The sequence below is a fragment of the Cibotium barometz genome, chromosome 1 (genome assembly GCF_041138505.1).
Source record: "Cibotium barometz isolate CiBa-2024 chromosome 1, ASM4113850v1, whole genome shotgun sequence".
Taxonomy (NCBI): domain Eukaryota; kingdom Viridiplantae; phylum Streptophyta; class Polypodiopsida; order Cyatheales; family Cibotiaceae; genus Cibotium; species Cibotium barometz.
Window position 1 is genome coordinate 20,450,168 of NC_141046.1, and position 14,069 is coordinate 20,464,236.

General features: G+C 41.4%; 1 protein-coding gene across 7 annotated transcripts in view; it reads right to left on the bottom strand.

Moving 5' to 3' along the window:
- Positions 1 to 14,069, bottom strand: part of LOC147641711 (uncharacterized) — an 88,644-nt gene that overhangs the window by 38,641 nt on the left and 35,934 nt on the right. For 3 of the 7 annotated variants that reach the window (XR_015265979.1, XM_086798814.1, XM_086798801.1), the window contains exons 2-10: positions 11,156 to 11,210; positions 10,876 to 10,974; positions 10,601 to 10,664; positions 10,325 to 10,476; positions 7,119 to 7,178; positions 4,599 to 4,685; positions 4,354 to 4,415; positions 4,100 to 4,199; positions 873 to 1,052 (exon numbers count right to left, since the gene is read on the bottom strand). Coding sequence is in view for 6 of the 7 variants with exons in the window: in XM_086798814.1 (XP_086654940.1) it covers positions 873 to 1,052; positions 4,100 to 4,199; positions 4,354 to 4,415; positions 4,599 to 4,685; positions 7,119 to 7,178; positions 10,325 to 10,476; positions 10,601 to 10,664; positions 10,876 to 10,974; positions 11,156 to 11,210 (859 nt within the window). In the remaining variant the exon portion in view is untranslated. Of the gene's footprint in view, positions 1 to 872; positions 1,053 to 4,099; positions 4,200 to 4,353; positions 4,416 to 4,598; positions 4,686 to 7,118; positions 7,179 to 10,324; positions 10,477 to 10,600; positions 10,665 to 10,875; positions 11,000 to 11,155; positions 11,211 to 14,069 lie in introns of all 7 variants that reach the window. The other 4 variants (XM_086798804.1, XM_086798819.1, XM_086798820.1 and 1 more) reach the window with 4 other exon arrangements.

The window sequence follows — 14,069 nt, forward strand, 5'->3', positions numbered from 1 at the left end:
ATCCTGAAAAATAGTCGGGGCAAATTTTTCATGCTAACCCAATAGCACATGCCCACTATGGAAACTTCGCAATTGGGCTTCTAATCACATGCTTGACTGAATTCCCCTTTGCCCAGTTGCTTGCCATGAGACCAATTTATTTCAAAGGTTGAACCCCTATGGAACTTCACATTTAATCACACAAAGCATTTTCACTCTCATCTAAACCTAAAGATTCCCTATTACTGTATCCAAAAGGAAAAACCCATAAAGACAATTCATTGATGTGTACTTGTTAATGTGGGTTCCCCAACATTCTAGAAATTCCCTCCCACCACGAGAATCAAGAACATCGGTATCTTTACAAGCGTTGCCATTGTTAGATGTTGAATCTCTCTAAGGGGTTCACATTTTGGAGTGTTTCTTGCATCTTTTTCCTTTATTTCACTTGCCATGAAGTTTTCTTGTAGTCATGTAGAATCCTCACCTGCAACAAATTTTACTTGCCAGGCCATGCATATGTCAAGAGTTTCCTACTTTCCCACCAAGACCAAAGTCCTGTTTCTAGTTTATGCTCCAAAAGACCCACAAGCACCCTAACTGAAGGAGCTAATAAGAAATCCTGAGGACTTAGTATAGCAATGTATTTTGCAACAACGCATGAGGCAGCAAGAGTTATTGGTGCCTCAATTTCAGCAAATTGAAGCTGAGAAAATTAATGGCCAAACTTTACTTTCATACACTTATTGAAAATCAATGTACACCAGAAGCTGCATGCCGCCTTCCTTTAACCAAACAACACCTAAAGCATACCTTTCTTACAACACCTTACACATCTTTCTTACAACAATTCCACTTTCAAAACATTTATGCATACCAAAATTATGGCTTACCAGGTTAGCATTTCCGGTCCGCTCACCGTAACCATTCATACATCCTTGAATGAGTGAAGCACCTCCTTTCACAGCTGCCAAGCTGTTAGCTACAGCCATATCTGTATCATTGTGAGTATGCACACCTATCCTGACATGTGGCCATATTTCCAGTTCCCTCTTAACCTCTCGCGTCACTTCCTGCAGAAGAGTGCATACAATTCAAGTTGTGACTACATAAACCTCACTGTGTGAAGCAACGTCCCAAATAAAGCATCCGAAGAAAAAGATTTTCGCAACAAATACTGAACAAGATACCCAAAAAAAAAAGCAGCAGGTTCTGTGATCTAATAATACAAAACAAAAAGAGATAAGTCTAATAATAAGAAGAGTCTGATTTGGGCATATCAACAATCCACAGACACAATCAATAATAATAATCAGGCTCAAACATGGTTTGGGCAAATATATGTGTAGTGAGAATAGGTTTAATGGACAGCTTTTCACCTGCTGTTTTAGGAAGCCTACTGGGAACAACCCTTCCATAACCACAGCTTGCTACAATCAAGTGAGAAACCCCCAACCTTGTTCCTTGTAGGCTGAGGTGATGTTCTCACCTCCTTGAATTAGTTTTAGGCCAAAGACTATAGGATAGGATATTACTAACACCCACAAGCTATCAAAGACTAGGGCAGCCAATAATTAAAATGCCAATGATCACTCAATGTGATAACTCTCAAACTGTATAAAATTTAGAAGTGGATTAAAAAGAAAAGAACATAAAACATCACTTTCGACTAGATCTAAACATAGTACTTTTAGAAAGTTCATCTTTTTCATTCAAATTTCTACCAAAGCTGGCAAACTCAACGTGATATCAAAAGCTACCACCCAGAATCACCTTTTTTTTCCTCAACAGTTGTAAATAGAGGTTATTTACCCGCTAAGACTTAATAGTAATATTCCAACTGTATGAAATGCTAAAATACCATAAAAAAGCAAATATATCAACTAAGACTAGATCCACATAACTACACTATCACGTACACCCAAAAAACCTCTAAATGCAGTACTTTCACTAAATACACCCTTTTCAGGCATATTCTACACCAAGTTGGCAACCTCAACAATTGGATCTCACTTGCAATCTATTGCCTCCAATAGCAACCAATTTTACCCAACTTTTTTTGCCTCCAATAGCAACCAATTTTACCCAAGTTTTTATGACCTCTTTTAACTTGGGCAGCATAACATCATTTAATACACAATTTTCCATGTAGCATCAATTTTTCATTTAATTTTTTTATCAAAAGCACTGCAACACCTCCCGAAAAGCAACGAACAACTGGACTGTGCATCCATAGTGTCCTACGCACTGTGGCCACGGTGCCAAGGTTTTTTGCACCTCCAATGAAGCCCGCCTCTCCGGATAGGAGCAGCATATGTGCCTCTTCTTTAAAACATATACTTGTAAAGAGACTTATTCCTCATTCACGAAGATGCGATGTTGTGGGAATCATAGAGGTGTCGCTGCACAGTGGGGAGTTTGTGCCCATCAGGGCATCATATATGCAAGCAAGTAGTGGTTGGTTCAGCTCAAAACCCGAAACCTTTATTACTATGCAAAAAGGAGAACCTACATATAAGTGCCATTGGAATGAACTTCTCCATAAGAAGGGAAGATGTAAGATCCCCCAAGATCTCCCTAAACACAAGCAACTAGAAGGGGTGCAGGCTAGATTATCTCCCAATCGTAGGTCCACGTCCGTAGACCAGCCCAAGTCCCTTGGGCTAAGGCTTCCATGGACCGCATCCCAGGCCTAGACACAGGCCTCCCGTCATCCAACCACATTGGTAGGATAGCAGGGGTGTAGGCCAGCTTATCTCCCAATCGTAGGTCCACGTCCTTAGACCACCCCAAGTCCCTTGGGCTGAGCTAAGGCTTCCGTGGACCGCACTTAAATGGTTGCAAACCATGCCCCTACCTTTCCATGTTATGTAGCTGAGGGAGACCTCTTGGCCATACTCATTGGCCCCATGCTTGATATTTTGAAGAGTGATACACCATCTATTGGGGGCTGATGCTCCTCTCATGTTCCATGTTCTTGGTATTCCATGATGAGATTCCATGGACAGTTTTGTATCACCCCAGTGAAATAGCATTATTTTATTTTCCGTCCCATGATGAGATATACCATGGACATTATTGTATCATTTTGGTCTCATAGGCCCATTGAGTCTTTAGTAGACTCTCTCTCTCTCTCATGGTATCCTCAAAAATTCCTTCTAAAATCCAAACACCCTTGTTCCCAAAGATCCAAGCCATCCCCTAAACAGCTCCACAGTACCAATATACTCCAACCCACCATGCAGCCCCTTCATGGGAGGTGGACATATATTTTGTGTCTTCAATCATAGGGGAGGATGCCACCTGATAGTAACTAGCTGTATCACCTACACATGCATAGACCTAGACCATCTTGCCCGCGAATGAGTATTGAATGCATTTCATACCACAGCTGGCATCCACCTGGAGATTTAGCAATCCGCACCCTGCATCTGGGCTAGACCGGATCTAGACCCACATAACTCTATATGCTCAACTGTGCACCCCACTTGTTTATATAGAACCCAGGCCTCTATTAATAACCCAGCTCTCAATAGCTTTATAGGACTATTGATCCACTCTTCCAATGGACAACTACTTACCCATGTTATACCCTACATGATCTCTAGGTTCAAAGCTTTCCCTTGGCCTGTCCATGCAAGCTGTAACAATGTCTCTCTTTTACCAGCCTAGTTTTCACATTTAACCTGTTTTACTTTCTTGAGCAAAGCCTCCCATTGTCCTCACATTTAACAAGTTTTACTTTTTTGAGAAAAGCATCCAATTATCCTCTAACCAAGAGGGTTAGTGGGTATGTGATTAAGACCATTCTTTAAGCAGAACCTCCAAAAGAGATCCTCACATTGAAGCCATTTTTAATGCAAAGTTGACGTTTAGTGTGAGTACATGTGAACCATAGGTGTCAAAATGCTGACAAAAGTTGGGATTTTACACACAGGAGGATCTTCTAAACAAAACACTTAAATCTTTTGACACGGGGAAGGCTTCTTGGAGTCTCACGATTTCATCTGGCTGCTTTGACCACCTAATTTCCGCCTGTTTTGCTATTGAATTGAAAAGAAAGTATTGAACCGTTGGCTTTCATTAAGAGAAGGGAAGTATGTAGTGGCCATTATTTTACCTCAATTACCCATGGCATTGTTCCACCATTTGTGTCGCAAAGAACAACAACATCTACCCCAGCCTTTGCTGCCGTCTTCAAACAGTCAATCGCATAATCTCTGCCATGTGCATGATACACAATTCATCTCAGCCAGTGTTATATCATCAAAAATATGCACCAGCAATATTACAGTGCTTCAGGAGAAATTAGAAAGCTAAGCCAAAAACCACACCACTATACAGAAATTTAATACAAGTTTGACAAGACGGGACCTGTTTGCAAAGAATCCGTCATAAAAATGCTCGGCATCAAGCATCACCTCCTTGCTTCGATCCTGGTTTGATGTGATGTGACTTATTCAGGAAATATAGCGACACTATCAAAGTTATCAAAGCATATGTATCTACAAAGGTTATATATGAACGTACATACATATGTATGCATGTATGCACACGCATGCATACACACACGCGTGTACTTTAGTATTGTTTTCTGATAACCCATTTGGGTAGCTCACCTTTAAATAATTGACGGTTTCTGCTATCATTCTGAGGTTTTCCTCTAAGGAGGTTTCCAAAACTTTAAGGACTTGTGCATCCCATGCCTGTTACACAAGCAGAAATTCGGTACTAATAATATATTTTTATGTTTACTTAGTGCAGAGTTACACAAGAAGAAAATACGTTATAAAAAAATTTACTCAGTATGCAAAAGCTTCAGATTCACCTGATAGCATTAAACCTACTAAGGTTTTGAACTCCTTCAGTCAAGCAATCCCCTTTCACCTTGTGTTTGAGAAAGTAGGAGAGAATCCCTTTTTCAGTTAAAGCTTTGATTTTAATCTTTTGCCAGTATGGTACAGCTGAATTCATTCATGTAATGCTCAAAAGGCTGTTGCTCGAGTTGTCATCCAAATAAATGGCACACTGAAACAGGGAGAATGATTGACTTACCGCCCATGAATTTTTCAAACCAAATCAAAGGTTGAATCCCAAGTGAGTGTTAGAGATCAAAACTCCATCTGTATGTATTATGGAAGGTCAAATAGATGCCCGGCTTTGAAGAAGCCCAGATAAACGCCCATCAGACCTGGTTTGAGCACTGGATGGTGGCTGTTTGTGGCCAGAAGGATTATAGACAGCTTAGGTAACTCAACACACTCCCAAATAGGCTACATACAAGTAGGGGCACATATTCCCATATAACAGTGTACTAAGGGATGAAAGAGATATTTCCCTGTGCTTCGGTTACAGGGCCTGAACAGGCACCCTAATTTGTCCCGATGGACCTAGCAACATCAAGACTAAAGGTTCTTTATGAACTCCTAGATTTCCCTGGGCCTTGGCTCGGTGATACAATCATTTGAGAACATCATGATGTAAATGACAATGTGTGGCTGACCTAGACCTACTGTATCCCTTAAGGCCTTGGGGTTCGGTGATACCATCATTTGAGAGCATCATGATGTATATGACCATGTGTGGCTCACATAGACCTGCTCCATCCCTTAAGGCTATATAAAGGCCCCGGTGCAGCCGTTCCACACATCAATTAGTTATCCATGTTCAGCATACTTGTGTGCTTGTATCCTCTCTGCTGACAACCTCCATCCCAGCCAACCATTGAAGCTCCTTCCAGAGGAATGAATGGGTGGGGAACCAAAAGCCATCTGTTGCGATGAGTTTTCAGCAGTATGTCAGTTTTATTCTCCATCTCTGTTAACATGCGCTTCACTTCTGCCTGTGGAAAGATCCTGTAAACGTAATGTGCACGATAAACATTGCACTCACTTGAACTCATCTAAATTTGGAGCTTTAGTCTGGACATCTGAAAGGTCATTTCAGAAGTTAAATTATGTGTGAGTGGCTATAGTCTGGACATCTGAAAGGTCATTTAAGAAGTTAAATTATGTGTGAGTGTGTTACAGGGCAAGATGAGGTAAGGTTTAGCTCACTAGACCATGATGTCAACACAAGAGCACTTTCACCTGTATTCTCCTGCTCTTATCAACTCAACCATGTTCTCTAACTTGGCAAGTCCCAACATCACGCCCCAAAGGTCTCTACTTGTTAATGAAACCCTGTGTGTTAATCCAGTCAACATCTCTACACTTTTATAAGGTTTCATCATAAAGCCTTCTAGCTGGCTCCAAAAGACCCGTCGCTCATGCAATTTGATCAACACACTAGCTTCAGTGTTTTGACCCCCTTGCATCTTTGCAAGCAACATAGGACTAGCGCCTCCAGCTCAACCTTCCATCCCTGGAAGGCACAAAACACATGGCACAAAGTGTTTGTGTTTTCATTGGCCGCCATCAGCTTCTGCAACAAACTCTTCACATAACATACCAAATTCTTGGGAAAGCTTTTCATATGGTTTTCATTATAAAAGCTTAACCTCATCTTGGTAAAGGCTATTGCAGAAGGGTGGAAATGTCCAAAAGACACTGAAAATCGGCAGTTGTTCCTGTCAAGGTCAAACATATCTTCTAGCTAATCTTTCCAATCAGCACTCTAAGCAACAAGTGCAGGCAAATAGTGAGTGCCATCTGCCCAAATAGCCACTGCAAACACAGGCAGACGTCTTCACATTTACAAGTTCTTTAGCACACTGGGTGGCTACAGAATGCCTCAAGAGCGTCTATAGTCAGCATTTCTCACAAGCAAATACAGCTTTAAGGAGCCAACTCATAGTCAAATAAAGTTGCACCTGTGTTGATTTGATAGCCCTTTCTAAAACCTTGTCAAAGACTCAAAAATTTGCTTTGGGTGGCCCACAGACACCCCTCAAACAGGCCAAATACACAACACCATCATGAGTATCCATTAAATACACCTTCATGCATTCACATGTGCACTGCCGAAACTGGTTGTATCACTGCCTAGTCAAAGCCGTAATAGTATGACTTCTTCAATCAGAAAACAGAATAAGGACCACCTGACAGTTCATACAGAAGTTTATAGCACACATGGGATTATCTACTTTTATTTGTAAAGCATGAATATAGCTAAAAAATCAAAGTATCAACAAATCATACCTTAGAAACTACAGTGATAACATCGGCATCGCTTGCTACCAAAGACTGTACGTTTGCATCCTGCATAAGGATTACTACATTCGAATCAAAAATTTGACAAACACACATTCATGGAGTGGTAATCCTAGGCTAGCTAGGGGGTATCATAGCAAATGACTAGATCCATAAATATTAAGAAGCAATGAGTAATAATTGTGATTAAGGCACAATAATAAGCTCAAGGCAAAAGCAATACTCCATTAGAAAACTCACGTAAAAGTGAGCTCCTACAACAATTCATAGCTCAAAAGAGCTCTCCATGCATAACCTCAATGTGACACCTAGCATGTCACCTACAACATCCAAGTGGCATGACCCATATGACGCATGACATCACTCAAAACACATCATCCATGACATTACCCATCTTTTTCACATCTTTCTACCTACTTACATTCACCAAATAACTTTAGACTCAAAGGCATTCAGACTCTCACAAACATGTATCAAATCTCAAGGACTCTACTCCCCCTCACACACAATGTCCATTACCACAATTTCTAACACTCCCCCTTGGTAATGGAGTCTCTTGACACTGTGTGTGGGCTCCCTAGATAGCAAGGAGCCTAGCATGGTATCCTATGTTAAGGCACCCGACCATATATATACTAGTGACCCCAAGCATCCAGTGTGCACCTTACCAGCCGCACACCACACTCATGCACCCCATGTGTCCAGCTGGTATCCCCATGCTACACCACTGGGTCTTTTGACCTGCAATTGTCACCCAAGAACCTTGACAACTATGGACACTTAACCATGAAGTGGTGATGTGTCGTATGCTGCCAATAGATCCCATACTTTTGTGAGCCTATCCCACAATTTTGCTAGGGTGTCCCACACTTGGGGTCGCAACAAGTACATGACCTAGACCAACAATTGACATGGCCTTGACTATATCAAGGCTCAATGATTCATTTTTATATGTCATAGCATTTATCTAGCTGGCACGATGCCTGTCCCTTCCTTGAAGGAGCTTTCTCAGATCATCAGCTACTTCTTGGGAACCTGTAAAAGGGAGACAACCCTCCTGATTCTTCAAACATAACTTCCAATTGCTTGAATGCAACAATTTCTTCTCACTATTCAAGCTTCCCAGACATGCCTGAAGCCAATGGTTCCATGTCCGTGTGGCCTGTGGCCATTAAGTATGCCCAGCACCTGCTAAAGACCCTTGTAAGCAGAACAAGAAGCATACAATGAAGCTCAAGTGCTCAGGTGATCTGAAAAGGTGGTTGGAACAGGTCAAGCCTGGTAATGAGAATGACACTTTCAATGGGGAACATCCACACACCAAGAAACAGCCTTTGGTCCAGCTACAATAGATTGAGGCCTTCATAATGGAAAAGGCATTACTATGAAATCTGGCTAAGAGATGGGGACCAAAACATGATTTTATTTCAAAAAGATCCAGAAGGTAAAGAAAGCATGAATCCACCCAACACAATATACTGACCATTTCCATCACTTATATATACCTAGATGAATCCACCCAAATTCACCTTATAAGAAAGTGCAATTTATAACCTCATGGTAGTCATCCACAAGACCATAAACCATCAACTCCATCATGCATAGTATGCACCGATTCTCACAAGGATGCAAGTGGCAGATTCTTGAGTGTGCAATCCCGATAACACTCGACTCGAGTTTACCCTAGCCCTTCAAGAGATGAAGAAAAAGAGATAGCCAAGCATCGATGGTTTGACAGTTTATTTTACCAGTCTGTCTAGGAGGTTGTGGGGAGAGAGAGACCTTTTGGAGGTGACTGAAGCCTTGCAGAAAGGGTTTCAGCTCTAGCCCAATCAACATCGGTCTTATTACTCCTATCCTCAAGAGCAAACAACTTTAAAGCATTAATAGTTGGTGGTGCATTACTTCATAGGGAATGCCTATAAGCTTGTTGCTAAAGCGTGGGCCCTTCTATTGAAGCCTAGTTTGGCCAAAGCTACTAGCCACCAGCAAAGTGCCTTCGTACAAGATCACAAAATCATTGACAAAAGAGGCAATCTACCTGCTAAAGCATTCTCCTCAAGTATCGATCTCGTTAAAGTCTACAACCAAGTCCTCACTTAATTGATCACTTAGACCATCCTGGAGCATCTTTTGCAAGGGCTGGAGTTCCACCCAGATAAGCTTAGCAAAGGTGGCAGATCCACCTGGATAAGCTTCCTCACTCGAGTGCTTGATGTTCATGATACCACAGCCTTTGTGTTGGATCAACAGTCCACCTCAAGATCTTCGGTAAGTACCCCAACCCTTGAACATCTTTTGTGCCACACCTTTGGTAGGTAGATAATATGAAGACTTAGCTATAAAAGGCACCCCTGATTGACCATATTCCTTAGTCACTCGGTCCAAAAAGAAGCAGTCATCTCTCAAATAGGCATTCCCATGCCAGACGAAAGTGTGGGTTACACACTAGCATATCCTCTTGAGCCACATTTGCAAGAAAAAATTCTCCTGAAAAAGCAAGTGGCTGTCACCGCCGGCAGAGTCACACTTCAGTATGGTAGCACCAGGATAAAGAAGCCAAGAGCACCTATCTGATTGCCACGGGACCATGCCAGGCTCAATTGGATCTTTTTTTGCAAATCTTGTTTCTCCATGAACCAAAGCCGTCTTCCATTTCTGGACCTCCCAGTCACAGCATTTTAAGGTCATTGCTGATGAAAAGTGGTTCAATCAATATCATTTTCCTCTCTAGCTGGACACTCTCGGCATGCCCACATACTCTGGCACAGGGTTAAGACAGAATTTCAGTGGATCTTGTCTCTCTCGCGGCAAGCTGTTCCTCCATGACCTCGTGGCTTGACCTTGAACTTCCAAATGGCCCCCTTAGCTGAATTCGGGACACTTTGTGCCCCCAGTCTGAAACCCTTCCCATAGTTGTGAGTGGACACCTGAGGTATTTCTTGGAAATTTGTAGGAAGGGTTTCAAACTGGGCATAAAATCTCTCATTTTGTTTGCATGTGCCAGCCAGATCAGGCTATAGATTGGCAGGATATATTTTCCAAGTCAGTGTTGCATGTGTATCTGCTGATTTCAGGCAGGACTATCTGCCTGAAATCAGTGTTGCTCCTCATTTGAAAAAATTGTTTTGAGTAATTATCAAACACCATTGCTCCTTATTGAAAAAATTGTTTTGAGTAATTATCAAACATACCTCATCACAGGTTGAACCTTTCCTTCGAGTAGCCCCAAAAGCTGCAAGTTTTGTGTGTGTCTTGCTTCTGATAATCTCCATTTTGCAGACACTGAAGAACTCTGCATCTTTTGGATTTGACCCCGGCCATCCACCCTCAATGTACTCCACACCTTAAAAAATGATGTATCCTCATCTAAATCAAAAAAATATGCCTATTCTTTAAGCTTACCATTAATAACATATAAATCAGCCTAGATTTTAAAACTTTTAAATGCTTGGAAAAGGATCACCGACCGAGTTCAACCAAGGCTCGTGCAATCTTGAGCTTATCTGCTAAAGTAAGAGAAATTCCCACCATCTGCACTAGCCCATATTCAAAGCCATCAAAAACATGGATTGTTATCCTCATTCGTCTTAAAAATGGGACTTTCTAGGGCCATACATGCACACTGTAGTGCCTAGTATCACATTACTGACTGTCCCTTACACACAATCACAATACAAAACAAGCCTACATCAACGGTGTAATCAAAGATCCCAACTCTTAGATTATTGCAATGTTTATATACCTGAGCACCATCCCTCAAGGTGGTATCATAAGTTGATATGTAAGGCTTGACCGAATGGTAATCTTTGCTTTCAACCGTTTCCTTAGGATCCAAAAGAGTCTACAACTTAAAGTCACATGACAAACTACTCAAGATTATAAAAAGCATCACAGCGGTTCCTCCATATTGATAGTATGACATCAGACATAGATCTCGGCACTTTCTACATGTTTTTCTCACAAAGGGCATATACATTCACCACTAGGTTGCTCAATAATAATGGTTCACAATAGGCATTTACCGTGGTTGTCGAACAGCTGATGTTTTGCAGTGTAACAGCTCGGTCCACACTTTTTCTGTATCAAGTAATTAAATATAAGATGGACATTTTCTTTATCTTTTTGCCTCAATTTAAACAAAGCCACCAGCAACCTCACTGTACTGAAAGGTCCCCCATTAATGGATCATTCAAGACTTCCAGCCAAACTAATCCAGTAATCATATTCCAATAGAAGCATGGTGATTAGTAATCTAAAAAGGGGCAGCCACTGCCCGTGCTAGCGTTACACAGCAAGAGGCTCTATGCCAGTTGAGTATTGCCGTCACATATTCAACAAGCTGTAAAAGGCCAGCCACCAGAGCAAACTCACAATTTTACACATGCAATCGAGGTAAGATGCCATGTATTCTACAAAGTATCAAACTGCATAGCTATGCATGTGGGACATTCTTTACTATGTTAGACTAGGTAAGTGTAGTACTTATGTGAACTCTCCAAGTGAACTTCACCATAGGCTATGGCTTTGGAAAGATCAAAATCCATCAGAGAATGTGTTGAGAGCTTTCTCTGTAGAAGGTTGTTCGAATATTGGAACCCCCCTCAAAAGGCCTCGTAGCCGATAAATATTGGAGGTTGATAAAATACCCCTCACTCATGTGTTCTCAACATACAAGTCCATCTAGCATAAGACTTCAGAGGAGATATGAGTATGGCAAAGATTAGCACTCTCTCTGCCAAGCTGTAGGACATGCTTCATACGCTAGGGGAGCTGTTGCATGAATAGTCAAGGCAGTTACATAGACATTCCACTAGGGAGTCACAAGAAATGTGCATTTGGAAGGCAAGATGCCTCAAAGCTTTCGAACATTACAAGCCCATAGACAACCTGCATCAAGAGTGCAAAAAAGTGTGCACGTGCACACACACACAGAAAGATAGACTTGGAAAGCAATTGACAACTCACAAACCCAACCAGAGGCACAACTTCATTGGACCACCCCTGACAGGAGAAATGTATCAGGCAGTGCACAACAGTAAAGATATCCAGACCATAGAACACCTTGCCCATGGATGACTAAGGATGCATCCCAAATCACACCCAGTACGACCAGAGGGTTTGCCAGTCCACCATCCGCCTCTAGGACTAGATCAGATCAAGACCCAGATACTCACACTTAGTTAAGTGCACACCACTCACTTATAATAACCTTGCTTTTATGGGATTATAACCTTACTCTCCTCTTTAAACAACTGCTTACCCACGGTACATGTTACCTCCAGGCTAATTAGGATTAGCTTTTTTTCCCGAAGCTTCAATCTTGGGAATATTCTTCTTCTTCTTCTTCTTCTTCTTCTTCTTCTAGCTTGAATGGAGACTTTCAATTCTGAAAATCAGAACTCAGCCAGTTTCTTAGTGTTTTGGAGAGAGAAAAACACTATGGTATGGCTAGAGAAATATTCTATAATAAGTGCACTAGATAGAACAATAAACAAGGGCCAAGAAGCATCTTGAATGAGGCTGGAAATCTGAATTCATAGTGTTCTATTCAGCCTAGAAGGAGGCGCCTAGAGGAAGAGAAGGAGTGAAGGTTATTGCTCATGAAAAGATGTGGTAGAAAGAGATTTGTGCAAGACTTTTGGAGCACAAAGAATGGCTCCTAGCAAAGGAGCAACTCGTGTAGTAAAATGTCGAGGAAAGCCTTTCTTCTTTTTTTACTTTTCTTTTTGAGTTAACTAACTTGCATGACCTCTTTTGGAAGGTCATGGGTTCAAGCCCCCCCTCTACAAACGGTGGCATGTAGGGTGTGTGGGTTGTTCTATCTAATTCCAACCAAACTTAAAATTATATATATATATATATATATATATATATATATATAAAAGAAAAAGTGAGCTTGCATGATTTACTTTTAAGTAAAGTGGACTTGCATGGCACATTTTTAGGTGCATGTAGGGATAAAGCATTGCATGATGCATACATGTACCTAGAAAAGCTTGCATGTTGCATGCATGGGGGTTTCTGACCATGCATGTCGCTTGCATGGGGGTTCCTGACCATGTGTGTCGCATGCATGGGGGTTTCTAACTATGCTTGTCACATGCATGGGGGTTCCTAAATATGCATGTCACGTGCATGGGGAGTTTCTCATCATGGAGAAGAAAATCATCAACCATACTTAGCTAAATTGTCATGCATGCATGGAGATAGAGAACCCGCATAAGAGTGGGCTGCCGTCAAAATATCAATTTCTCCTGTACAAATCCATCAATACAAGTTAATTGAAGACAGATTATGCAACATACTAACTCATGGGTGCAATCCACGCGTCCCCAGATCCATGAGCTTCTCGTGCAATAAAATCCACGCATTGTCCAAGCAAACAAAACAATACACGCAAATAAAAATAAGCCATGCATACAATGTATGCATTTGAACACATATTTTCGAAGAAACCCCATCTATTTACATTTGTACTTGAAATTTACAAAAGCTATGGCAGTTGCCATCGAATGTCCATGGCATTATGTATTGTATTTGGTTCTCCAAGATCCATCAAATGCCTAACATGCTTCTTTGTAGCCAGGATCTCATAGATACAGCTAGCATACACATACATAGGAAGCTTAACCATAAACATTCCATGGCTACATGTAGTTCAATGTAACACACGGAAGCTTTGGGAGTCTTCTTTCAGCCCTAAATACCATTGAGAACATGCTGATGCAAAAACGCAGATAGAAGGGAGAGTAGAGAGAGAGAGAGATAGCTGGAATTTCAATATATTCATATGGTACAAAAAGGTACCCTACATCTACACCCAAAGGCTGCCTTTCAAAAAAGGTGGAATACACCCAAAACAATCCTAGTCTAAGGACCCAACTCAAAAGGAGTTGAATGACTCAAACAATGAGCACCTACGCCTATTTATAGGCC